The 27,951-nt window shown below is 43.2% G+C and overlaps 1 protein-coding gene and 1 long non-coding RNA gene across 6 annotated transcripts in view; both read right to left on the bottom strand.

Annotated features, from left to right (window-relative positions):
• Positions 1–488: 488 nt before the first annotated feature.
• Positions 489–6,292, bottom strand: LOC139574651 (uncharacterized). The gene is made up of 2 exons (XR_011674809.1): positions 5,914–6,292; positions 489–2,277 (listed from the first exon to the last, which is right to left on the bottom strand). It is a non-coding gene; the product is annotated as an uncharacterized lncRNA (long non-coding RNA).
• Positions 6,293–8,234: 1,942 nt separating this feature from the next.
• LOC139574652 (neuroblast differentiation-associated protein AHNAK-like) overlaps positions 8,235–27,951 on the bottom strand; it is a 44,296-nt gene continuing 24,579 nt past the window's right edge. For 3 of the 5 annotated variants that reach the window (XM_071399411.1, XM_071399410.1, XM_071399412.1), the window contains one exon: positions 8,235–27,604. In XM_071399411.1, the coding sequence (XP_071255512.1) occupies positions 9,461–27,604 (18,144 nt within the window). In that variant the 3' untranslated portion in view covers positions 8,235–9,460. The remainder of the gene's footprint in view (positions 27,605–27,951) is intronic. The other 2 variants (XM_071399413.1, XM_071399414.1) reach the window with 2 other exon arrangements.

The following is a 27,951-nucleotide window of genomic DNA, read 5'->3' on the forward strand; positions in this document are numbered from 1 at the left end:
CTCTTTATTCCTTTCTTTCTCTCTCTCTATCTTTCTCTCTTTATTCCTTTCTTTCTCTCTCTCTATCTTTCTCTCTTTATTCCTTTCTTTCTCTCTCTCTATCTTTCTCTCTTTATTCCTTTCTTTCTTTCTCTCCTTCTCTCTTTCTTTCTTTCTTTCTTTCTTTCTTTTTAAAGATGAAGAAGAAGGCAACAGTCAAATGTACTAGTGTAGAATCCCCCTAAAACATGGAGGAGGGTAAAGAAAAAGGAGCCTATGAATTCAGTGCCAGTATGTTCAGTACTGTACGCCTCCCTCCTCCTTTTGTCTTCTTCTTCTTCTGTTGTTCTTTTAGTGGAGGGCAAGAAGGGAACAGTCTCTCTCTCTATGCAGCTTTTGTTTTCTTGTGCCTGGTCTTATTTTCCTCCTCCTTCCATCCTCTCTCTCTCTATCTCTCTCTCTCTCTCTCTCTCTCTCTCTCTCTCTCTTTCTCTGTCTTTCTCTCTCTATATCTCTCAGCTGTTGCTGCTCCTGCTGCTGCCTGTTAGCTAAGTTAATGCACATGCACGATGATACACGCTCCCTCTCTTCTCTTCTCGTGTCTCGCTCACTCGCTCCGTGTCCTCACTGCTCACGCAACACACAGGAACCGAAACAGAAATGTGAAATGTTTCCCAAGCCCAGCCCAGCATCCAGTAGCTGATAATGTTGGAGTAGGCAGCCCCAGCCCCTCACCAAAGGGAGGGAGAGAGAGTGAGAGAGGGAGAGAGGGAGAAAGGGGTGGGTATCATACGTACAGCATGATGAGGTCACAGCTTAACCAAGTAAATCGTCTCTTCTCTGAAGAAGGGAAGAACGACAGCACTATCTCCTCCGTCTCAAGTAGCAGAGTCCCTCACTGCAACCCTCACTGTCTCCTCCGTCTCAAGTAGAAGGGTCCCTCACTGCAACCCTCACTGTCTCCTCCGTCTCAAGTAGCAGGGTCCCTCACTGCAAGCCTCACTGTCTCCTCCGTCTCAAGTAGCAGGGTCCCTCACTGCAACCCTCACTGTCTCCTCCGTCTCAAGTAGCAGGGTCCCTCACTGCAACCCTCACTGTCTCCTCCGTCTCAAGTAGAAGGGTCCCTCACTGCAAGCCTCACTGTCTCCTCCGTCTCAAGTAGCAGGGTCCCTCACTGCAACCCTCACTGTCTCCTCCGTCTCAAGTAGCAGGGTCCCTCACTGCAACCCTCACTGTCTCCTCCGGTCTCAAGTAGCAGGGTCCCTCACAGCAACCCTCACGCTATGCTATCATACATGATGCACACACACACACACACACACAAACACACACACACACACATCACATCTGCCTACACAGCACTGCCCCACAGCGTCTCATAGGGAAAGATCGCTCTATGCAGGCAGTCAACCATACAGAATAATGACTCTCTCCTCTCCATCCTCCTCGTACCAGTAGAAACTCAGCATTAATGATAAATCGTCAAGGTCGATAAGCTGCCACTGCTGATCAGTTTTCAAAGGTTCTTATTCTATAAAAATGAATGCAGATTCCATTTGAGCTGTAGTGATGTAAACACGTACAAGCAGATGTGTCCTGTATCACATGGTCCTGGATATAGATGTGTCCTGTATCACATGGTCCTGGATATAGATGTGTCCTGTATCACATGGTCCTGGATATAGATGTGTCCTGTATCACATGGTCCTGGATATAGATGTGTCCTGTATCACATGGTCCTGGATGTTTCCTGTATCACATGGTCCTGGATGTTTCCTGTATCACATGGTCCTGGATGTTTCCTGTATCACATGGTCCTGGATGTTTCCTGTATCACATGGTCCTGGATATAGATGTTTCCTGTATCACATGGTCCTGGATATAGATGTTTCCTGTATCACATGGTCCTGGATATAGATGTTTCCTGTATCACATGGTCCTGGATATAGATGTGTCCTGTATCACATGGTCCTGGATATAGATGTATCCTGTATCACATGGTCCTGGATATAGATGTTTCCTGTATCACATGGTCCTGGATATAGATGTGTCCTGTATCACATGGTCCTGGATATAGATGTGTCCTGTATCACATGGTCCTGGATATAGATGTGTCCTGTATCACATGGTCCTGGATATAGATGTGTCCTGTATCACATGGTCCTGGATATAGATGTATCCTGTATCACATGGTCCTGGATGTTTCCTGTATCACATGGTCCTGGATATAGATGTGTCCTGTATCACATGGTCCTGGATATAGATGTGTCCTGTATCACATGGTCCTGGATATAGACTCTAGGGTAAGGATTAAAGAGACGGTTTGATATAGTGTGCAGGGTAATCTGAGGACAATTCAATTGATCTTGACAACATCAGCAACATAGGAAAATAAGAGGCCAGTATAAGCTGTTGTACGGTTCACCGTCCACAGTGATTTTTGTTACTCTAGTTATTTTATTATGGGAAATTAGAAATTAGTGGTCAGAAATAATGAAAAATTGCCACAGGGCTAGTGAAGTAATTTATTGCACAGTTAGATATTGACACCACAGACAAACCCCTAGCTATAGATCTGTAGTTGTGGTTTCTATAGTGGTATGTTATTTGTTCTCATACATTACAGTTGTTATGTACTGTATGGACAGGAGGTCTACTAATTACATTATATCCAAAGGTCAGATCATTAAAGGGGAAATGTCGGATTCAACAACGTCATTCAATTAAAAGTCCAAAGATTGCCCCTTTAACTTCCTCGGGATCCAAAGATTGCCCCTTTAACTTCCTCGGGATCCAAAGATTGAAGCATTTTAAGGATTTTATGTGGTTGATTTTGACACAGACAGTCACACCTATTCAACGCACTGTATGTTAATGTCTTGTCGACTTACTCTATATTATTAATACCTTGTTAACATACTGTATATATCATTACCTTGTCAACATACTGTATATATTAGAACCTTGATATTGCATAGATTGAATAACAAATACACAGAGATGGCAGTGGAGAAATCATAAATCATTTACCCTATGATTCATTGTGTGAACTGTAGTCATTATGGGTAGTAGTCATTATATGTGTGCTAGACACAGTTGAAGTCGGAGGTTTACATACACCTTAGCCAAATACATTTAAACTCAGTTTTTCACAATTCCTGACATTTAATCCTAGTAAAAATTCCCTGTCTTAGGTCAGTTAGGATCACCGCTTTATTTTAAGAATGTGAAATGTCAGAATAATAGTAGAGAGAATGATTTATTTAAGCTTTTATTTCTTTCATCACATTCCCAGTGGGTCAGAAGTTTACATACACTCAATTAGTATTTGGTAGCATTGCTTTTAAACTGCTTAACTTGGGTCAAACGTTTCGAGTAGCCTTCCACAAGCTTCCCAAAATAAGTTGGGTGAATTTTGGACCATTCCTCCTGACAGACCTGGTGTAACTGTCAGGTTTGTAGGCCTCCTTGCTCGCACACGCTTTTTCAGTTCTGCCCACAAATTTTCTATAGGATTGAGGTCAGGGCTTTGTGATGGCCACTCCAATAACTTGACTTTGTTGTCCTTAAGCCATTTTGCCACAACTTTGGAAGTATGCTTGGGGTCATTGTCCATTTGAAATACCCATTTGCGACCAAGCTTTAACTTCCTGACTGATGTCTTGAGATGTTGCTTCAATATGTCCACATAATTTTCCAGCCTCATGATGCAATCTATTTTGTGAAGTACACCAGTCCCTCCTGCAGGAAAGCACCCCCACAACATGATGCTGCCACCCCCGTGCTTCACGGTTGGGATGGTGTTCTTTGGCTTGCAAGCCTTCCTCGAAACATAACGATGGTCATTATGGACAAACAGTTCCATTTTTTTTTTCATCAGACCAGAGGACATTTCTCCAAAAAGTATGATCTTTCTCCCCATGTGCAGTTGCAAACCGTAGTCTGGCTTTTTAATGGCGGTTTTGGAGCAGTGGCTTCTTCCTTGCTGAGCGTGCCTTTCAGGTTATGTCAATATAGGACTCGTTTTACTCTGGATATAGATACTTTTGTACCTGTTTCCTTCAGCATCTTCACAAGGTCCTTTGCTGTTGTTCTGGGATTGATTTGCACTTTTCGCACCAAAGTACGTTCATCTCTAGGAGTCTCCTTCCTGAGCGGTATGACGGCTGCGTGATCCCATGGTATTTATACTTGCGTACTATTGTTTGTACAGATGAACGTGGTACCTTCAGGCGTTTGGAAATTGCTCCCAAGGATGAACCAGACTTGTGGAGGTCTACAATTTGTTTTCTGAGGTCTTGGCTGATTTCTCTTGATTTCCCCATGATGTCAAGCAAGGTAGGCCTTGAAATACATCCACAGGTACACATCCAATTGACTCAAATGATGTCAATTAGCCTATCAGAAGCTTCTAAAGCCATGACATAATGTTCTGCAATATTCCAAGCTTTTTAAAGGCACAGTCAACTTAGTGTATGTAAACATCTGACCTACTGGAATTGTGATACAGTGAATTATAAGTGAAATAATCTGTCTGTTAACAACTGTTGGACATATTACTTGTGTCATGCACAAAGTAGATGTCCTAACCGACTTGCCAAAACTATAGTTTGTTAACAAGAAATTTGTGGAGTGGTTGAAAAAACGAGTTTTATTGACTCCAACCTAAGTGTATGTAAACTTCCGACTTCAACCGTATACTATTAAAGGTGTATACCACTTTAAAATAAGGTACCTTTTATAAATTACAGTTATTTTTAAAACCTTATTGTAAAGTGTTACCTAAAGTATACGGCATTTCCAGTATGCAATTCATTTCGTCAGTATGGGTCCTGTGTGTTCAAATAGGTATGATTTTTATACTGTACACCAGCAAAGTACAATGACTTCTTTCTCATACAAGCTGCTGACAGGGGAAGCTAGCCTGCTGACAGGGGAAGCTAGCCTGCTGACAGGGGAAGCTAGCCTGCTGACAGGGGAAGCTAGCCTGCTGACAGGGGAAGCTAGCCTGCTGACTGGTGACAGTATATGTCATTATGCAGCAGCAGTGTGTATCATCTGTCTCATCTGCCTCATGCTCTATCTGAATATAAAGGCTGCTTCTCAAACAGCACCCTATTCGCTATATAGTGCACTACTTTTGACGAGAGCCCTATGGGCCCTGGTCAAAAGTAGTGAACCAAATAGGCAACCAAAAAGGAGGAATTTGCAGCTCCTGTACCCACCACCCTCAGTGACTTATTCATATGCTATGAGCCATCAGTTGACCGTTACACTGATAAGACAAGAAAATATTAAACCGTTAAGATGAGCATCTCTCTCTCTCTCATCCAATTAGTAAAGAGCAAAGTTGTTTGATGGTGATCTGAATTCAAAAATCCTTTTGACATTTATTTGAAATAATTCCTGACATCGAGTCTCAAAGAAAAAAAAAACGTGTTTATGAAATAGGCTTCCTCTCCACGAATGAGTCATTATACTCTCTGTAGTGCACTATAATAGGGAATAGGTCTCTGGACTAAAGTAGTGCACTATATAGGGAATAGGTCTCTGATCTAAAGTGGTGCACTATATAGGGAATAGTTCTCTGGTCTAAAGTGGTGCACTATATAGGGAATAGGATTCCATTTGGGAGGTACGCTCAATCTCTGGTGGTCAGGAGAGACAGGTCTAAATTTATGAGAAAATTACATTTAATGTACCGTTTCTGTCTGAGCCTGCAGCTGAGGTTTTTCCTTGAATCAATAGGAAGACGTTTAGTCATATTTGTGGACGGCCAAGCCAAGGCAAGGACATAGGGCAATGGGAGTGTCTTTGAGCTCCTGTCAGATACGGTAATGATTTAAGTATTATGAGTGACAAATGTTCCTAGATTAAATGATAGAAAGTCTCTGACAGCAACTCAAGCATCACTACACAGAACATAGTTCTTACCTGTTAAAGGAATCCTGCTGGTTATTGCATCCAGACGGTCTTATATTCCTCTCTGCCGACTATTTGATATCTGGAAGTCTCTAAGTCTTCTAAGTCTTCTAAATCAGCACTACTACAACCTACTACAAGTCTCCAATGAAAGGTTCCATTTTGTTTTATTCCCCCATGTCCTCCTCTTTAGCTGACAAATATTTTGGAGGAAAAGAGCACTTTCTTTTTTTAAAGGAATTTCCTGAAGAGTTCCTTCCTTTGTGCTACCTCAGCAACAATTACATTCAAACAACCAGGAACAGGGAAGACTTCCTGAAAACTTCCAAAACACAATGGTAGGCTACACTACATACTACTGTGTCCCAAATAACACCCTATCACCTACTGTCACCGATGTGAGTAAGACCTTTAAAGAGGTCAACATTCACAAGGCCGCAGGGCCAGACGGACTACCAGGACGTGTACTCTGAGCATGTGCTGACCAACTGGCAAGTGTCTTCACTGACATTTTCAACCTCTCCCTGACCCAGTCTGTAATACCAACATGTTTTAAGCCGACCACCATAGTCCCTGTGCCCAATAACGCCAAGGTAACCTGCCTAAATGACTACCGACCCGTAGCACTCATGTCTGTAGCCACGAAGTGCTTTGAAAAGTTGGTCATGACTCACATCAACACCATTATATCTCCCGGGTGGCGCAGTGGTCTAGGGCACTGCATCGCAGTGCTAGCTGCGCCTCCAGAGTCTCTGGGTTCGCGCCCAGGCTGGGCTGGGTTCGCGCCCAGGCTCTGTCGCAGCCGGCCGCAACCGGGAGATCCGTGGGGCGACGCACAATTGGCATAGCGTCGTCCGGGTTAGGGAGGGTTTGGCCGGTAGGGAGGGTTTGGCCGGTAGGGATATCCTTGTCTCAGTATGTAAAAAAATGTATGCACTCTACTGTAAGTCGCTCTGGATAAGAGCGTCTGCTAAATGACTAAAATGTAAAAATGTTAAATTATCCCAGAATCCCTAGACCCACTCCAATTTGCATACCAGATCCACAGATGACGCAATCTCTACTGCATTCCACACTGCTCTTTCCCACCTGGACAAAAGGAACACCTATGTGAGAATGCTATTCATTGACTACAGCTCAGTGTTCAACACCATAGTGCCCTCAAAGCTCATCACTAACCTAAGGACCCTGGGACTAAACACCTCCCTCTGCAACTGGATCCTGGACTCCCTGACGGGCCGGCTCCCAGGTGGTAAGGGTAGTAAACAACACATCTGCCACGTTGATCCTCAACACGGGTGCCCCTCAGGGGTGCGTGCTCAGTCCCCTCCTGTACTCCCTGTTCACCAATGACTGCATGGCCAAGCACGACTCCAACACCATCATTAAGTTTGCCGATGACAAAACATTGGTAGGCCTGATCACCAACAATGATGAGACAGCCTATAAGGAGGAGGTCAGAGACCTGGCAGTGTGGTGCCAGGATAACAACAACTCTCTCAACGTGATCAAGACAAAGGAGATGATCGTGGACTACAGGAAAGGAGGGCCGAGCATGCCCCCATTCTCATCGATGGCGCTGCAGTGGAGCAGTTTGAGAGCTTCAAGTTCCTTGGTGTCCATATCTCCAACAAACTATCATGGTCCAAACACACCAAGACAGTCATGAAGAGGGCACCACAACACCTTTTCATATTTTTTCTATGATTTATTTTATATTATTTCAGTTTCTTTAGTAAATACTTTCTTAACACTTATTTTTCTTAAAACTGCACTGTTGGTTTGGGGCTTGTAAGTAAGCATTTCACTTTAAGATCTACACCTGTTGTATTTGGCGCATGTAAAATTTGTATTTAGTGCACTACTTTTGACCTGGGCCCTTAGGGCTCTGGTGCACTATGTAGGGAATAATAAGGAATAGGGGATGCAGGCCTTATAGCTATTTCTTAATAAGTTAACCACAACTCTGCATACTCCTCTTTGCCACATATTAATAACGTTGTTAAAATTTTCAACGTTAAGTTATCGCCAGGGATCATGCACTTTCCATACAGACCCTCTCAAAGGCCTCAATTGGATCCCTGTTCCCTATAGTGTACTACTTTTGACCAGAGACCTATTCCCTAAAAGTACACTACTTTTGACCAGGCCCCTGAATGGCCTGTGTACACGAATGGCCCTCAGTGTGATTCCCTGACAGCTTTGTTCTTCATGTGGGATTTTCCATGTTGTATATTTGCTGTATGTCTAAACACATTAGGGTTTGTGTAATATCATTGGTAACTATGGGGTGAGGATGATGAAGACAGTGTTATGAAATAAATCAGGGACAATTGGTATCTTAACCGTTTATTAGATTTATTTTGCAGAACGAAACACAATAGATCTAAATAGTATTCAAAACTCCAACTCCATCAAATAAAAGCGAGGACATTTTCAGCTTTCGTTCTCTGTTATTAACATTGCAGATATTTGTTTACCTATAAAAGGTGCAAAAGAAATACAGCGTGACTCTTTTTCATGATAGTCATATATTTTCTTTAGTATAACCAAACACCAGAGACTTGCATTAAGTGAGACAGTGAGGGAGAGAAGTAGAGAGACATTGAGAGAGAGAGAGAGATCCACCTGAATGTAATACAATGTCTTCATTAAAAACACAATTTTGCTTCTGTTATTCTGTTTCTTTACATTACATCTCTTGATTGTACAATATTAAAAAAATACAAATGGATTCTTCAGCATACGCTGTTCTATTTTACAATTTCGACCACTTTGCCATTTGAGTAGAATTCAAATTAAATGTGTTGAAGTGAAAGTGAAAGGGACAAATTGTAGTAATCAAATGGATGTAAAAAAAATAATTTAAAAAAGTACATTCTCTCTCTCAAAGATTAATAACAGCTGTTAATAGAGTTTATAGTTTACATAAACATTGCTTTTATTTTCAATTATGGTCTCTAATAGCATTGTCACTCTTGATAGAATGTTATACAGGGCCCTGCTCTATGTTGAGTAAATATGCTTCTGCAACGATTATATATCCAAAGCTTCAAAACAAATGTAAATAATTTCATACATAAAAATGAAAAGTAGTTGTCTGTGTATATAAACATACTTTTCTTCAAAATAACAATTTAATCTAAACTATGTTTGTGCAATAAAACCCCCCTGGATACAAAAATACCACACGTAATCTTAACTAAATGCATTTTAAAAGAGTGCTTGGACTAAACATGTGAGGCACTATTGGTATGAATTTGGTGAGATGGTAATAAATTCAATAAATTTTGACTATGTACAAAAGACAATACTTAATATTACAATACAGATACAGATCTTATTTACAGTTAAATTGTAGTCTGAACAATGTCATCTACCCCATATGTAATAAGACAAATGTGTGGAGAAAGTCCAAAAGGGAATAACACACACGTAATGTTACATTGAGATGAGATGTGAACTCATCTGCTCAAGTTTTAAAAACTTGAGCAGATAGGGGTGTTGTGTACATGGAACAGACAATTGGGTAGTAGTTTATAATTATCCTCACAATTCCTCATTTCTTTGGTGACACAGACAACTCGAGTTTTGGGAAACGGAAACCACCTCTAGACCCACTGTCGCTACTGGAGGATGAAGAGATTCTAGACTTTTTAGAGGGGAGAGATACACCACTTACCTCAACTCTCTCTTCACTATCTTCACCCAGTCGCACTTCATATGAGCCCTTTGACTTTGAGCCAAAACCACCAAAGGTGCCAAACTTTAACTTCTTTCCTTTCACCTTGGCCCTGCCGACATCTACAGAGATGTCGCCAGCCTCAGCACTTAAGTGACTTGAGGGGGAAGACGCAGCCAGATCTCCCTCGTCACTCGCCACAGAGGAAGACCGATGCCTTGATTTCTTAAAAAGATCCAGTGAGGCTGACTTGCTCTTAGGGGACACACTATGCCCAGATCCTCCCTCTACTGACAACTTGCCACTTACTAACTCCCCATGACTTAAACTCAACTCTTTGGAGCCCTTAACGCCGCCACGACCACCGGCTCCAAGTTCTGCGTCCGGCCCCTGGAAGCTAAGATCCGCTGCACTACCTCCCTTTGCTTTAGACTTGCCAAAACCGAACCTTGGCATCTTGACCTTTACTTTCTCACCACTGTGCACCTCCAGGCTCGGAGAACTACCACTAACCGAAGGAGCCTGCACATCAATCTTTCCACCCCGCACTGCTGCCCCTGCCCCTGCTCTTGCTCCTGCATCAACATCTTCTCCCATCTCTGGTCCATGGTACTTCGAAACATTGATTTTGGGGAATGATACATGTCCCTCTGGGAAATGTAGTCCACTGTATCCTGAAACATTTGAGTCTACATCTACTCCTCCTCCCACTCCTCCAATATCTATCTTAGGACCTTTTAGATCTCCTGAAAGGCTTGCCTCTCCTTTCACATTTTTCCTGTTCACATTTACATCGACATCAGGTACATTTACCTGGGGCCCTTTGATTTTCATCCCTGGAAATTTTATGTTAGACTTAGTTTTTACATCCGGGGCTTGCACGTTTAGATCTGGTGTCTCACTATTGGCTTGTAGGCTCCCAGATGACAAGCCACCAGACAGAGAGCCATCACCTTTAACTTTGGGAGATTTTACATCAAATTCCACGTCGGGGAAATGAAGTTTTCCAAAGAAGGGTTTCTTTACTTTTGCTCCTTTCAGGTGAAGCTCAGGAGAGTCAACATCTAAATCTACACCTGATGTTTCAAGGTCAATATCAACATTAGGTTTCTTTGCTTTCCCTTTGATTTTGGGTAGTTTGAATTTGCCTTTCTTTCCTTTGACATGAACGTCAACATCAGGGGCTTCTAGACTACTGTCAACCTCTGGCAAATTAACATCTAATTTGGGGCTCTTGCCTCCCATATGGATCTTTGGTGCCTTGAATTTAGGTCCTTTGATATTTGCATCCCCTAGGTTAAGGTCAACCTCAGGTGCCTTCACATCCATCTTTCCGTGATAAATATTCAGTTCAGGTCCTTCAACTTCAGGTGACCTAATACCAAATGTGGGACCTTTGAACTTTGGAAACTTGACATCTGGTTTGTCAATACTGAAACTGGGACTTCCCATATCAAGGGATCCACCGGACAACTTTGCATCAGGGCCTCTGATGTTGAGATCTGGACGTGAAATGTCAATACTCGGTCCCTTGATGTCAAAGTCAGCTTTAGGTAGGTTGCAATCAATATCTGGCCCCTCAAGTTTTGGGCCTTTGAACCCAAATGAGGGCATCTTCATCTTTGGCATCTTAAATCCTCCTGAACCTTCCATGTCAACATCTGGACCTTCAATGCCTACTTTGGGTGCTTTGAGATCTCCTGACATATCAAAATCACCCTTACACTTCGGTCCTTTCAGGTTGAAGTCCATGTCAGGCATTGAGATCTTTGGTCCTGACATTGACGGACCTTTAATGTCAACTTTGGGAGCCTTGATGTCAAAGTCAGCTTTAGGTAGGTTGCAATCAATATCTGGCCCCTCAAGTTTGGGTCCTTTGAACCCAAATGAGGGCATCTTCATATTTGGCATCTTAAATCCTCCTGAACCTTCAATGTCAACATCTGGACCTTCAATGTCTATTTTGGGTGCTTTGAGGTCTCCTGACATATCAACATCTCCTTTCAACTTTGGACCTTTCAGGTTGAAGTCCATGTCAGGCATTGAGATGTTTGGTCCTGATATGGATGGCATCTTGAATTTCGGCCCTTTGATCTTACCATCTGGACCTTCAATGTCAACTTTGGGTGCTTTGAGGTCTCCTGACATATCAAAATCTCCTTTCACCTTTGGACCTTTCAGATTGAAGTCCACATCAGGCATTGAGATGTTTGGTCCTGATATTGATGGCATCTTGAATTTCGACCCTTTGATTTTACCATCTGGACCTTCAATGTCAAGTTCTGGACCTTTAATATCAATTTTGGGAGCCTTGATGTCAATGTCAGCTTTAGGTAGGTTGACATCAATATCTGGACCCTCAAGTTTGGGTCCTTTGAATCCAAACGAGGGCATCTTCATCTTTGGCATCTTAAATCCTCCTGAACCTTCAATGTCAACATCTGGACCTTCAACACCTACTTTGGGTGCTTTGAGGTTTCCTGACATATCCAAATCTCCCTTCAGCTTTGGACCTTTCAGGTTGAAGTCCATGTCAGGCATTGAGATGTTTGGTCCTGATATGGATGGCATCTTGAATTTCGGCCCTTTGATCTTACCATCTGGACCTTCAATGTCTACTTTGGGTGCTTTGAGGTCTCCTGACATATCAAAATCTCCTTTCACCTTTGGACCTTTCAAGTTGAAGTCCACATCAGGCATAGAGATCTTTGGTCCAGACATTGATGGCATCTTGAATTTCGGCCCTTTGATTTTACCATCTGGACCTTCAATGTCAATATCTGGACCTTCAATGTCAATGTCGCCTTTAGGTAGATTGACATCAAAATCTCCCTCAACTTTGGGTCCTTTGAATCCAAATGAGGGCATCTTCATCTTTGGCATCTTAAATCCTCCTGAACCTTCAATGTCAACATCTGGACCTTCAATGTCTACTTTTGGTGCTTTGAGGTTTCCTGACATATCCAAATCTCCCTTCAGCTTTGGACCTTTCAGGTTGAAGTCCATGTCAGGCATTGAGATGTTTGGTCCTGATATGGATGGCATCTTGAATTTCGGCCCTTTGATCTTACCATCTGGACCTTCAATGTCTACTTTGGGTGCTTTGAGGTCTCCTGACATATCAAAATCTCCTTTCACCTTTGGACCTTTCAGGTTGAAGTCCACATCAGGCATAGAGATCTTTGGTCCAGACATTGATGGCATCTTGAATTTCGGCCCTTTGATTTTACCATCTGGACCTTCAATGTCAATATCTGGACCTTCAATGTCAATGTCGCCTTTAGGTAGATTGACATCAAAATCTCCCTCAACTTTGGGTCCTTTGAATCCAAATGAGGGCATCTTCATCTTTGGCATCTTAAATCCTCCTGAACCTTCAATGTCCACATCTGGACATTCAATGTCTACTTTTGGTGCTTTGAGGTTTCCTGACATATCCATATCTCCCTTCAGCTTTGGACCTTTCAGGTTGAAGTCCATGTCAGGCATTGAGATGTTTGGTCCTGATATGGACGGCATCTTGAATTTCGGCCCTTTGATTTTACCATCTGGACCTTCAATGTCAAGTTCTGGACCTTTAATATCAATTTTGGGAGCTTTGATGTCAATGTCAGCTTTAGGTAGGTTGACATCAATATCTGGCCCCTCAAGTTTGGGTCCTTTGAATCCAAATGAGGGCATCTTCATCTTTGGCATCTTAAATCCTCCTGAACCTTCAATGTCAACATCTGGACCTTCAATGTCTACTTTTGGTGCTTTGAGGTTTCCTGACATATCCAAATCTCCCTTCAGCTTTGGACCTTTCAGGTTGAAGTCCATGTCAGGCATTGAGATGTTTGGTCCTGATATGGATGGCATCTTGAATTTCGGCCCTTTGATCTTACCATCTGGACCTTCAATGTCTACTTTGGGTGCTTTGAGGTCTCCTGACATATCAAAATCTCCTTTCACCTTTGGACCTTTCAGGTTGAAGTCCACATCAGGCATAGAGATTTTTGGTCCAGACATTGATGGCATCTTGAATTTCGGCCCTTTGATTTTACCATCTGGACCTTCAATGTCAATATCTGGACCTTCAATGTCAATGTCGCCTTTAGGTAGATTGACATCAAAATCTCCCTCAAGTTTGGGTCCTTTGAATCCAAATGAGGGCATCTTCATCTTTGGCATCTTAAATCCTCCTGAACCTTCAATGTCAACATCTGGACCTTCAATGTCTACTTTTGGTGCTTTGAGGTTTCCTGACATATCCAAATCTCCCTTCAGCTTTGGACCTTTCAGGTTGAAGTCCATGTCAGGCATTGAGATGTTTGGTCCTGATATGGATGGCATCTTGAATTTCGGCCCTTTGATCTTACCATCTGGACCTTCAATGTCTACTTTGGGTGCTTTGAGGTCTCCTGACATATCAAAATCTCCTTTCACCTTTGGACCTTTCAGGTTGAAGTCCACATCAGGCATAGAGATCTTTGGTCCAGACATTGATGGCATCTTGAATTTCGGCCCTTTGATTTTACCATCTGGACCTTCAATGTCAACATCTGGACCTTCAATGTCAATGTCGCCTTTAGGTAGATTGACATCAAAATCTCCCTCAACTTTGGGTCCTTTGAATCCAAATGAGGGCATCTTCATCTTTGGCATCTTAAATCCTCCTGAACCTTCAATGTCAACATCTGGACCTTCAATGTCTACTTTTGGTGCTTTGAGGTTTCCTGACATATCCAAATCTCCCTTCAGCTTTGGACCTTTCAGATTGAAGTCCATGTCAGGCATTGAGATGTTTGGTCCTGATATGGACGGCATTTTGAATTTCGGCCCTTTGATTTTACCATCTGGACCTTCAATGTCAAGTTCTGGACCTTTAATATCAATTTTGGGAGCTTTGATGTCAATGTCAGCTTTAGGTAGGTTGACATCAATATCTGGCCCCTCAAGTTTGGGTCCTTTGAATCCAAATGAGGGCATCTTCATCTTTGGCATCTTAAATCCTCCTGAACCTTCAATGTCAACATCTGGACCTTCAATGTCTACTTTTGGTGCTTTGAGGTTTCCTGACATATCCAAATCTCCCTTCACCTTTGGACCTTTCAGGTTGAAGTCCACATCAGGCATAGAGATTTTTGGTCCAGACATTGATGGCATCTTGAATTTCGGCCCTTTGATTTTACCATCTGGACCTTCAATGTCAATATCTGGACCTTCAATGTCAATGTCGCCTTTAGGTAGATTGACATCAAAATCTCCCTCAAGTTTGGGTCCTTTGAATCCAAATGAGGGCATCTTCATCTTTGGCATCTTAAATCCTCCTGAACCTTCAATGTCAACATCTGGACCTTCAATGTCTACTTTTGGTGCTTTGAGGTTTCCTGACATATCCAAATCTCCCTTCAGCTTTGGACCTTTCAGGTTGAAGTCCATGTCAGGCATTGAGATGTTTGGTCCTGATATGGATGGCATCTTGAATTTCGGCCCTTTGATCTTACCATCTGGACCTTCAATGTCTACTTTGGGTGCTTTGAGGTCTCCTGACATATCAAAATCTCCTTTCACCTTTGGACCTTTCAGGTTGAAGTCCACATCAGGCATAGAGATCTTTGGTCCAGACATTGATGGCATCTTGAATTTCGGCCCTTTGATTTTACCATCTGGACCTTCAATGTCAAGTTCTGGACCTTTAATATCAATTTTGGGAGCCTTGATGTCAATGTCAGCTTTAGGTAGGTTGACATCAATATCTGGACCCTCAAGTTTGGGTCCTTTGAATCCAAATGAGGGCATCTTCATCTTTGGCATCTTAAATCCTCCTGAACCTTCAATGTCAACATCTGGACCTTCAATGTCTACTTTTGGTGCTTTGAGGTTTCCTGACATATCCAAATCTCCCTTCACCTTTGGACCTTTCAGGTTGAAGTCCACATCAGGCATAGAGATCTTTGGTCCAGACATTGATGGCATCTTGAATTTCGGCCCTTTGATTTTACCATCTGGACCTTCAATGTCAACATCTGGACCTTCAATGTCAATGTCGCCTTTAGGTAGATTGACATCAAAATCTCCCTCAACTTTGGGTCCTTTGAATCCAAATGAGGGCATCTTCATCTTTGGCATCTTAAATCCTCCTGAACCTTCAATGTCAACATCTGGACCTTCAATGTCTACTTTTGGTGCTTTGAGGTTTCCTGACATATCCAAATCTCCCTTCAGCTTTGGACCTTTCAGATTGAAGTCCATGTCAGGCATTGAGATGTTTGGTCCTGATATGGACGGCATTTTGAATTTCGGCCCTTTGATTTTACCATCTGGACCTTCAATGTCAAGTTCTGGACCTTTAATATCAATTTTGGGAGCTTTGATGTCAATGTCAGCTTTAGGTAGGTTGACATCAATATCTGGCCCCTCAAGTTTGGGTCCTTTGAATCCAAATGAGGGCATCTTCATCTTTGGCATCTTAAATCCTCCTGAACCTTCAATGTCAACATCTGGACCTTCAATGTCTACTTTTGGTGCTTTGAGGTTTCCTGACATATCCAAATCTCCCTTCACCTTTGGACCTTTCAGGTTGAAGTCCACATCAGGCATAGAGATCTTTGGTCCAGACATTGATGGCATCTTGAATTTCGGCCCTTTGATTTTACCATCTGGACCTTCAATGTCAACATCTGGACCTTCAATGTCAATGTCGCCTTTAGGTAGATTGACATCAAAATCTCCCTCAACTTTGGGTCCTTTGAATCCAAATGAGGGCATCTTCATCTTTGGCATCTTAAATCCTCCTGAACCTTCAATGTCAACATCTGGACCTTCAATGTCTACTTTTGGTGCTTTGAGGTTTCCTGACATATCCAAATCTCCCTTCAGCTTTGGACCTTTCAGGTTGAAGTCCATGTCAGGCATTGAGATGTTTGGTCCTGATATGGATGGCATCTTGAATTTCGGCCCTTTGATCTTACCATCTGGACCTTCAATGTCTACTTTGGGTGCTTTGATGTCTCCTGACATATCCAAATCACCCTTCACCTTTGGACCTTTCAGGTTGAAGTCCACATCAGGCATAGAGATCTTTGGTCCAGACATTGATGGCATCTTGAATTTCGGCCCTTTGATTTTACCATCTGGACCTTCAATGTCAATATCTGGACCTTCAATGTCAATGTCGCCTTTAGGTAGATTGACATCAAAATCTCCCTCAACTTTGGGTCCTTTGATTCCAAATGAAGGCATCTTCATCTTTGGCATCTTAAATCCTCCTGAACCTTCAATGTCCACATCTGGACCTTCAATGTCTACTTTTGGTCCTTTGAGGTTTCCTGACATATCCAAATCTCCCTTCAGCTTTGGACCTTTCAAGTTGAAGTCCATGTCAGGCATTGAGATGTTTGGTCCTGATATGGATGGCATCTTGAATTTCGGCCCTTTGATTTTACCATCTGGACCTTCAATGTCAAGTTCTGGACCTTTAATATCAATTTTGGGAGCTTTGATGTCAGCTTTAGGTAGGTTGACATCAATATCTGGCCCCTCCAGTTTGGGTCCTTTGAATCCAAATGAGGGCATCTTCATCTTTGGCATCTTAAATCCTCCTGAACCTTCAATGTCCACATCTGGACCTTCAATGTCTACTTTTGGTCCTTTGAGGTTTCCTGACATATCCAAATCTCCCTTCAGCTTTGGACCTTTCAGGTTGAAGTCCATGTCAGGCATTGAGATGTTTGGTCCTGATATGGATGGCATCTTGAATTTCGGCCCTTTGATCTTACCATCTGGACCTTCAATGTCAATATCTGGACCTTCAATATCAATGTCGCCTTTAGGTAGATTGACATCAAAATCTCCCTCAACTTTGGGTCCTTTGAATCCAAATGAGGGCATCTTCATCTTTGGCATCTTAAATCCTCCTGAACCTTCAATGTCCACATCTGGACCTTCAATGTTTACTTTTGGTGCTTTGAGGTTTCCTGACATATCCAAATCTCCCTTCAGCTTTGGACCTTTCAGGTTGAAGTCCATGTCAGGCATTGAGATGTTTGGTCCTGATATGGATGGCATCTTGAATTTCGGCCCTTTGATCTTACCATCTGGACCTTCAATGTCTACTTTGGGTGCTTTGAGGTCTCCTGACATATCCAAATCTCCCTTCACCTTTGGACCTTTCAGGTTGAAGTCCACATCAGGCATAGAGATCTTTGGTCCAGACATTGATGGCATCTTGAATTTCGGCCCTTTGATTTTACCATCTGGACCTTCAATGTCAATATCTGGACCTTCAATGTCAATTTTGGGAGCTTTGATGTCAATGTCAGCTTTAGGTAGGTTGACATCAACATCTGGCCCCTCCAGTTTGGGTCCTTTGATTCCAAATGAGGGCATCTTCATCTTTGGCATCTTAAATCCTCCTGAACCTTCAATGTCAACATCTGGAACTTCAATGTCTACTTTGGGTGCTTTGAGGTTTCCTGACATATCCAAATCTCCCTTCACCTTTGGACCTTTCAGGTTGAAGTCCATGTCAGGCATTGAGATGTTTGGGCCTGATATGGATGGCATCTTGAATTTCGGCCCTTTGATTTTACCATCTGGACCTTCAATGTCAAGTTCTGGACCTTTAATATCAATTTTGGGACCTTTGATGTCAATGTCAGCTTTTGGTAGGTTGACATCAACATCTGGCCCCTCCAGTTTGGGTCCTTTGATTCCAAATGAGGGCATCTTCATCTTTGGCATCTTAAATCCTCCTGAACCTTCAATGTCAACATCTGGACCTTCAATGTCTACTTTGGGTGCTTTGAGGTTTCCTGACATATCCAAATCTCCCTTCACCTTTGGACCTTTCAGGTTGAAGTCCATGTCAGGCATTGAGATGTTTGGGCCTGATATGGATGGCATCTTGAATTTCGGCCCTTTGATTTTACCATCTGGACCTTCCATGTCTAGGTTTGGACCTTTGAAGTCTCCTTCGATCTTGGGGACTGGTATATTGATATCTCCTTTCATCTTTGGACCTTTTAGGTTGAAATCCACATCAGGCATGGAGACCTTTGGTCCTGATATTGTTGGCATCTTGTTTTTTGGGCCCTTGATTTTGCCATCAGGACTTTCAATGTCAATATGAGGACCTTTAATATCGACACTGGGTCCCTTGAAGTCAATGTCAGCTTTAGGAAGGTTAATATCTACATCTGGTATCTCTACCTTGGGGCTTTTGAATCCAAATTTAGGCATTTTGAATTTGGATCCTTTGACTTTAGGGCTGGTAGCCCCAATATCAAGGTCAATGTCTGGAAGACTACCTTTCGGTACTTTGACATTAATATCTGCTTTTGCTAGCTTTACATCAACCTCTGGAGACTTGACTTTGGGCCCTTTGAATCCAAACTTTGGCATTTTGAACTTAGACTTCTTTGGTGCAATGTCAGGACTCTCTACTGAGATATCCAATCCATCAAATTCAGCTTTGGGTGTACTCATTTCTCCCTCAACTCCCCCTTTGAATTTTGGTCCTTTGAGACTGAAATCAACATCAGGCATTGACATAGACGGCATCTTCATCTTTGGCATTTTAATTCCACCTGAACCTTCAATGTCAACATCTGGTCCTTCAATGTCTACTTTGGGTGCTTTGAGGTCTCCTTTTATCTTTGGCAATGACACATCCACCTCTCCCTTCACCTTCGGCCCTTTTACATTGAAGTCCACATCGGGCATTGAGATCTTTGGTCCTGATATTGATGGACCTTTAATGCCAACGTTGGGAGCCTTGATGTCAATGTCAGCTTTTGGTAGGTTGACATCAATATCTGGACCCTCCAAATTAGATCCTTTGATTCCAAATGAAGGCATCTTCATCTTTGGCATCTTAAATCCTCCTGAACCTTCAATGTCAACATCTGGACCTTCAATGCCTACTTTGGGTGCTTTGAGGTCTCCTGACACACCCAAATCTCCCTTCACCTTTGGGCCTTTCAGATTGAAGTCTACATCGGGCATTGAGATCTTTGGTCCTGATATTGATGGACCTTTAATGTCAACTTTGGGAGCCTTGATGTCTCCTTCCAGCTTTGGCACTGACACATCTCCCTTCACCTTTGGACCTTTCAGATTGATGTCCATATCAGGCATTGAGATGTTTGGGCCTGACATTGATGGCATCTTGAATTTTGGACCCTTGATTTTCCCATCGGGGCCTTCGAAGTCAAGTTCTGGACCTTTGATGTTAACATTAGGTCCCTTGATGTCAATGTCACCTTTAGGTAGGTTGACATCAAAATCTCCCTCAACTTTGGGTCCTTTGATTCCAAATGAGGGCATCTTCATCTTTGGCATCTTAAATCCTCCTGAACCTTCAATGTCAACATCTGGACCTTCAATGCCTACTTTGGGTGCTTTGAGGTCTCCTGACATACCCAAATCTCCCTTCACCTTTGGGCCTTTAAGATTGAAGTCTACATCGGGCATTGAGATCTTTGGTCCTGATATTGATGGACCTTTAATGTCAACGTTGGGAGCCTTGATGTCAATGTCAGCTTTTGGTAGGTTGACATCAATATCTGGACCCTCCAATTTAGATCCTTTGATTCCAAATGAGGGCATCTTCATCTTTGGCATCTTAAATCCTCCTGAACCTTCAATGTCAACATCTGGACCTTCAATGCCTACTTTGGGTGCTTTGAGGTCTCCTGACATACCCAAATCTCCCTTCACCTTTGGGCCTTTAAGATTGAAGTCTACATCGGGCATTGAGATCTTTGGTCCTGATATTGATGGACCTTTAATGTCAACTTTGGGAGCCTTGATGTCTCCTTCCAGCTTTGGCACTGACACATCTCCCTTCACCTTTGGACCTTTCAGATTGATGTCCATATCAGGCATTGAGATGTTTGGGCCTGACATTGATGGCATCTTGAATTTTGGACCCTTGATTTTCCCATCAGGGCCTTCGAAGTCAAGTTCTGGACCTTTGATGTTAACATTAGGTCCCTTGATGTCAATGTCACCTTTAGGTAGGTTGACATCAAAATCTCCCTCAACTTTGGGTCCTTTGATTCCAAATGAGGGCATCTTCATCTTTGGCATCTTAAATCCTCCTGAACCTTCAATGTCAACATCTGGACCTTCAATGCCTACTTTGGGTGCTTTGAGGTCTCCTGACATACCCACATCTCCCTTCACCTTTGGGCCTTTCAGATTGAAGTCCACATCGGGCATTGAGATCTTTGGTCCTGATATTGATGGACCTTTAATGTCAACTTTGGGAGACTTGATGTCAATGTCAGCTTTTGGTAGGTTGACATCAATATCTGGACCCTCCAATTTAGATCCTTTGATTCCAAATGAGGGCATCTTCATCTTTGGCATCTTAAATCCTCCTGAACCTTCAATGTCAACATCTGGACCTTCAATGCCTACTTTGGGTGCTTTGAGGTCTCCTGACATACCCAAATCTCCCTTCACCTTTGGGCCTTTCAGATTGAAGTCCACATCGGGCATTGAGATCTTTGGTCCTGATATTGATGGACCTTTAATGTCAACTTTGGGAGCCTTGATGTCAATGTCAGCTTTTGGTAGGTTGACATCAATATCTGGACCCTCCAAATTAGATCCTTTGATTCCAAATGAAGGCATCTTCCTCTTTGGCATCTTAAATCCTCCTGAACCTTCAATGTCAACATCTGGACCTTCAATGTCTACTTTGGGTGCTTTGAGGTCTCCTGACATACCCAAATCTCCCTTCACCTTTGGGCCTTTCAGATTGAAGTCCACATCGGGCATTGAGATCTTTGGTCCTGATATTGATGGACCTTTAATGTCAACTTTGGGAGCCTTGATGTCTCCTTCCAGCTTTGGCACTGACACATCTCCCTTCACCTTTGGACCTTTCAGATTGATGTCCATATCAGGCATTGAGATGTTTGGGCCTGACATTGATGGCATCTTGAATTTTGGACCCTTGATTTTCCCATCGGGGCCTTCGAAGTCAAGTTCTGGACCTTTGATGTTAACATTAGGTCCCTTGATGTCAATGTCACCTTTAGGTAGGTTGACATCAAAATCTCCCTCAACTTTGGGTCCTTTGATTCCAAATGAGGGCATCTTCATCTTTGGCATCTTAAATCCTCCTGAACCTTCAATGTCAACATCTGGACCTTCAATGCCTACTTTGGGTGCTTTGAGGTCTCCTGACATACCCAAATCTCCCTTCACCTTTGGGCCTTTCAGATTGAAGTCCACATCGGGCATTGAGATCTTTGGTCCTGATATTGATGGACCTTTAATGTCAACGTTGGGAGCCTTGATGTCAATGTCAGCTTTTGGTAGGTTGACATCAATATCTGGACCCTCCAATTTAGATCCTTTGATTCCAAATGAGGGCATCTTCATCTTTGGCATCTTAAATCCTCCTGAACCTTCAATGTCAACATCTGGACCTTCAATGCCTACTTTGGGTGCTTTGAGGTCTCCTGACATACCCAAATCTCCCTTCACCTTTGGGCCTTTCAGATTGAAGTCCACATCGGGCATTGAGATCTTTGGTCCTGATATTGATGGACCTTTAATGTCAACTTTGGGAGCCTTGATGTCTCCTTCCAGCTTTGGCACTGACACATCTCCCTTCACCTTTGGACCTTTCAGATTGATGTCCATATCAGGCATTGAGATGTTTGGGCCTGACATTGATGGCATCTTGAATTTTGGACCCTTGATTTTCCCATCAGGGCCTTCGAAGTCAAGTTCTGGACCTTTGATGTTAACATTAGGTCCCTTGATGTCAATGTCACCTTTAGGTAGGTTGACATCAAAATCTCCCTCAACTTTGGGTCCTTTGATTCCAAATGAGGGCATCTTCATCTTTGGCATCTTAAATCCTCCTGAACCTTCAATGTCAACATCTGGACCTTCAATGCCTACTTTGGGTGCTTTGAGGTCTCCTGACAGACCCAAATCTCCCTTCACCTTTGGGCCTTTCAGATTGAAGTCCACATCGGGCATTGAGATCTTTGGTCCTGATATTGATGGACCTTTAATGTCAACGTTGGGAGCCTTGATGTCAATGTCAGCTTTTGGTAGGTTGACATCAATATCTGGACCCTCCAATTTAGATCCTCTGATTCCAAATGAGGGCATCTTCATCTTTGGCATCTTAAATCCTCCTGAACCTTCAATGTCAACATCTGGACCTTCAATGCCTACTTTGGGTGCTTTGAGGTCTCCTGACATACCCACATCTCCCTTCACCTTTGGGCCTTTCAGATTGAAGTCCACATCGGGCATTGAGATCTTTGGTCCTGATATTGATGGACCTTTAATGTCAACTTTGGGAGACTTGATGTCAATGTCAGCTTTTGGTAGGTTGACATCAATATCTGGACCCTCCAATTTAGATCCTTTGATTCCAAATGAGGGCATCTTCATCTTTGGCATCTTAAATCCTCCTGAACCTTCAATGTCAACATCTGGACCTTCAATGCCTACTTTGGGTGCTTTGAGGTCTCCTGACATACCCAAATCTCCCTTCACCTTTGGGCCTTTCAGATTGAAGTCCACATCGGGCATTGAGATCTTTGGTCCTGATATTGATGGACCTTTAATGTCAACTTTGGGAGCCTTGATGTCTCCTTCCAGCTTTGGCACTGACACATCTCCCTTCACCTTTGGACCTTTCAGATTGATGTCCATATCAGGCATTGAGATGTTTGGGCCTGACATTGATGGCATCTTGAATTTTGGACCCTTGATTTTCCCATCAGGGCCTTCGAAGTCAAGTTCTGGACCTTTGATGTTAACATTAGGTCCCTTGATGTCAATGTCACCTTTAGGTAGGTTGACATCAAAATCTCCCTCAACTTTGGGTCCTTTGATTCCAAATGAGGGCATCTTCATCTCTGGCATCTTAAATCCTCCTGAACCTTCAATGTCAACATCTGGACCTTCAATGCCTACTTTGGGTGCTTTGAGGTCTCCTGACAGACCCAAATCTCCCTTCACCTTTGGGCCTTTCAGATTGAAGTCCACATCGGGCATTGAGATCTTTGGTCCTGATATTGATGGACCTTTAATGTCAACGTTGGGAGCCTTGATGTCAATGTCAGCTTTTGGTAGGTTGACATCAATATCTGGACCCTCCAATTTAGATCCTTTGATTCCAAATGAGGGCATCTTCATCTTTGGCATCTTAAATCCTCCTGAACCTTCAATGTCAACATCTGGACCTTCAATGCCTACTTTGGGTGCTTTGAGGTCTCCTGACATACCCACATCTCCCTTCACCTTTGGGCCTTTCAGATTGAAGTCCACATCGGGCATTGAGATCTTTGGTCCTGATATTGATGGACCTTTAATGTCAACTTTGGGAGCCTTGATGTCTCCTTCCAGCTTTGGCACTGACACATCTCCCTTCACCTTTGGACCTTTCAGATTGATGTCCATATCAGGCATTGAGATGTTTGGGCCTGACATTGATGGCATCTTGAATTTTGGACCCTTGATTTTCCCATCAGGGCCTTCGAAGTCAAGTTCTGGACCTTTGATGTTAACATTAGGTCCCTTGAAGTCAATGTCACCTTTAGGTAGGTTGACATCAACATCTCCCTCAACTTTGGGTCCTTTGATTCCAAATGAGGGCATCTTCATCTTTGGCATCTTAAATCCTCCTGAACCTTCAATGTCAACATCTGGACCTTCAATGCCTACTTTGGGTGCTTTGAGGTCTCCTGACACACCCAAATCTCCCTTCACCTTTGGGCCTTTAAGATTTAAGTCTACATCGGGCATTGAGATCTTTGGTCCTGATATTGATGGACCTTTAATGTCAACATTGGGAGCCTTGATGTCAATGTCAGCTTTTGGTAGGTTGACATCAATATCTGGACCCTCCAATTTAGATCCTTTCATTCCAAATGAGGGCATCTTCATCTTTGGCATCTTAAATCCTCCTGAACCTTCAATGTCAACATCTGGACCTTCAATGCCTACTTTGGGTGCTTTGAGGTCTCCTGACATACCCAAATCTCCCTTCACCTTTGGGCCTTTCAGATTGAAGTCCACATCGGGCATTGAGATCTTTGGTCCTGATATTGATGGACCTTTAATGTCAACGTTGGGAGCCTTGATGTCAATGTCAGCTTTTGGTAGGTTGACATCAATATCTGGACCCTCCAATTTAGATCCTTTGATTCCAAATGAGGGCATCTTCATCTTTGGCATCTTAAATCCTCCTGAACCTTCAATGTCAACATCTGGACCTTCAATGCCTACTTTGGGTGCTTTGAGGTCTCCTGACATACCCAAATCTCCCTTCACCTTTGGGCCTTTCAGATTGAAGTCTACATCGGGCATTGAGATCTTTGGTCCTGATATTGATGGACCTTTAATGTCAACTTTGGGAGCCTTGATGTCTCCTTCCAGCTTTGGCACTGACACATCTCCCTTCACCTTTGGACCTTTCAGATTTATGTCCATATCAGGCATTGAGATGTTTGGGCCTGACATTGATGGCATCTTGAATTTTGGACCCTTGATTTTCCCATCAGGGCCTTCGAAGTCAAGTTCTGGACCTTTGATGTTAACATTAGGTCCCTTGAAGTCAATGTCACCTTTAGGTAGGTTGACATCAACATCTCCCTCAACTTTGGGTCCTTTGATTCCAAATGAGGGCATCTTCATCTTTGGCATCTTAAATCCTCCTGAACCTTCAATGTCAACATCTGGACCTTCAATGCCTACTTTGGGTGCTTTGAGGTCTCCTGACATACCCAAATCTCCCTTCAACTTTGGGCCTTTAAGATTTAAGTCTACATCGGGCATTGAGATCTTTGGTCCTGATATTGATGGACCTTTAATGTCAACATTGGGAGCCTTGATGTCAATGTCAGCTTTTGGTAGGTTGACATCAATATCTGGACCCTCCAATTTAGATCCTTTCATTCCAAATGAGGGCATCTTCATCTTTGGCATCTTAAATCCTCCTGAACCTTCAATGTCAACATCTGGACCTTCAATGCCTACTTTGGGTGCTTTGAGGTCTCCTGACATACCCAAATCTCCCTTCACCTTTGGGCCTTTCAGATTGAAGTCCACATCGGGCATTGAGATCTTTGGTCCTGATATTGATGGACCTTTAATGTCAACGTTGGGAGCCTTGATGTCAATGTCAGCTTTTGGTAGGTTGACATCAATATCTGGACCCTCCAATTTAGATCCTTTGATTCCAAATGAGGGCATCTTCATCTTTGGCATCTTAAATCCTCCTGAACCTTCAATGTCAACATCTGGACCTTCAATGCCTACTTTGGGTGCTTTGAGGTCTCCTGACATACCCAAATCTCCCTTCACCTTTGGGCCTTTCAGATTGAAGTCCACATCGGGCATTGAGATCTTTGGTCCTGATATTGATGGACCTTTAATGTCAACGTTGGGAGCCTTGATGTCAATGTCAGCTTTTGGTAGGTTGACATCAATATCTGGACCCTCCAATTTAGATCCTTTGATTCCAAATGAGGGCATCTTCATCTTTGGCATCTTAAATCCTCCTGAACCTTCAATGTCAACATCTGGACCTTCAATGCCTACTTTGGGTGCTTTGAGGTCTCCTGACATACCCAAATCTCCCTTCACCTTTGGGCCTTTCAGATTGAAGTCCACATCGGGCATTGAGATCTTTGGTCCTGATATTGATGGACCTTTAATGTCTACTTTGGGAGCTTTGATGTCAATGTCAGCTTTTGGTAGGTTGACATCGACACCAGGACCCTCAAGTCCGGCTCCTCTAACTCCAAATGATGGTATCTTTACTTTGGGTATCTTGAAACCGCCTTCTGGACCTTCTATATCAACACCTGAACCTTTAATGTCTACTTTGGGTGCTTTGATGGAAACACCACCTATCGTCTTTCCTCCTTTCATATTCATAGATGCGCCTGATAAATCTACATCTACCCCGGGTACCGAAACATCTACACTACCCTTCACCTTCGGTAGTTTAACATCTCCATCGCCGTCTGCACCTCCAGTGTTCAGTCCAAATGATGGCATTTTGATGCCACCTTTGAGTTTGCTTTCCATTGTTGTTTCTTTTACAGACATTTGCACTGAGCCAGACTCCTTCATGCCTGAGGTATTGATGTCAAGTGTTGGCGCTCTTATGTCTGTTGATATCTTGCCCCCATTCAAGCCTGTATCAATGCCTGGCATGTTGGGTAAGGAAACCCCACCCTGGTTGCCTCTGGAGAGACCTATGCTCCCAGGCCCTCTCATCTGTTGATCACTAATGGTTATTCCAGGTACTGAACCTCCGGCCCTACCCTGCCAGTCTGCACTGCCCCTACCAGGCAAATGAACGTCTACTCCTCTCACCTCCCCTTTACCCATTGATATGGAGCTGGATGAAATATTTGTTGTTTTTCCAGGGACCGTGACATTGACTGATCCTGCCTGGTAGTCAGCTGAGTCACCTGAAACCTGAAAGCTCCCGTCTCCCTGCTCACCCCCTCTATAGAGGCCGAACTCCCGCTGACCCTTCGCCCCGGGCATCCCAAAGCTAGATCCTTTGAATCTGATCCCTGCTGCTCCACCATCTCCCCCCTCTATCTGCCTCGTAACAGTGGTGGTCTTCACCCCTCCAGTGCTCCAGTGCTTCTCAGAGGAGCTAGTTACATCCGGCCCAGTGAAAGAAACACCATCACCTCCTAGTTCAAAATCACCCCCCTCCGATCCACCTCCTATACCTGAAGGGCTTCCGCTTCCGTGTAAAACTCGTATTTGAGACGAGCTGCCCCCTCCTGACTGCTCGTACCGTTGCCCTTTGAACTCTGGGCTGGTTAGATCAAGCTGCTCGTCCACGCCCTCTGGCATGTCCACAGTGTAGGTAGTGATGCGACGGGTGATGGTGGTGATCGTGCTGCCGTCGGTGCTGGTGCTGCTGTGACGCTCCGTACGGACGTCCACGCCCTCCGCCAGATCCTCAGACTTCAGCCGGGGCTTAATCTTCTTGGAAAATATTCTCTTGTAATCTTCATCATCCCCACTCTGTTCTCAACAAAAGAAGGTGAAATCAGTAATTCATGAATTTATTATATTTAGGTAATAATACTGCTGCTGAAAATGTACAGTATGAACATTCGATTATGGAATTTAGTCTATTTGAGAAGACGTATTGATCATTTGAGACAAGTCTGAATTCCAAAAGTCTGTGTTTACCAGGGATGAGGTCAATTCCATTACAATTCCAGTGAATTCAGAAAGTTAACCTAATTCTAATTACAAATCTAAATGTTCCTAATTTTAAAACCATTGAAGAGAATTGAAATTCCAGTGTACTTCCTGAATTGACTGGAAGTTAAATAGAATTGACCCCAATCCTAGTGTTCACGTAA

Source organism: Salvelinus alpinus, chromosome 4, assembly GCF_045679555.1.
Source record: "Salvelinus alpinus chromosome 4, SLU_Salpinus.1, whole genome shotgun sequence".
Lineage (NCBI taxonomy): Eukaryota > Metazoa > Chordata > Actinopteri > Salmoniformes > Salmonidae > Salvelinus > Salvelinus alpinus.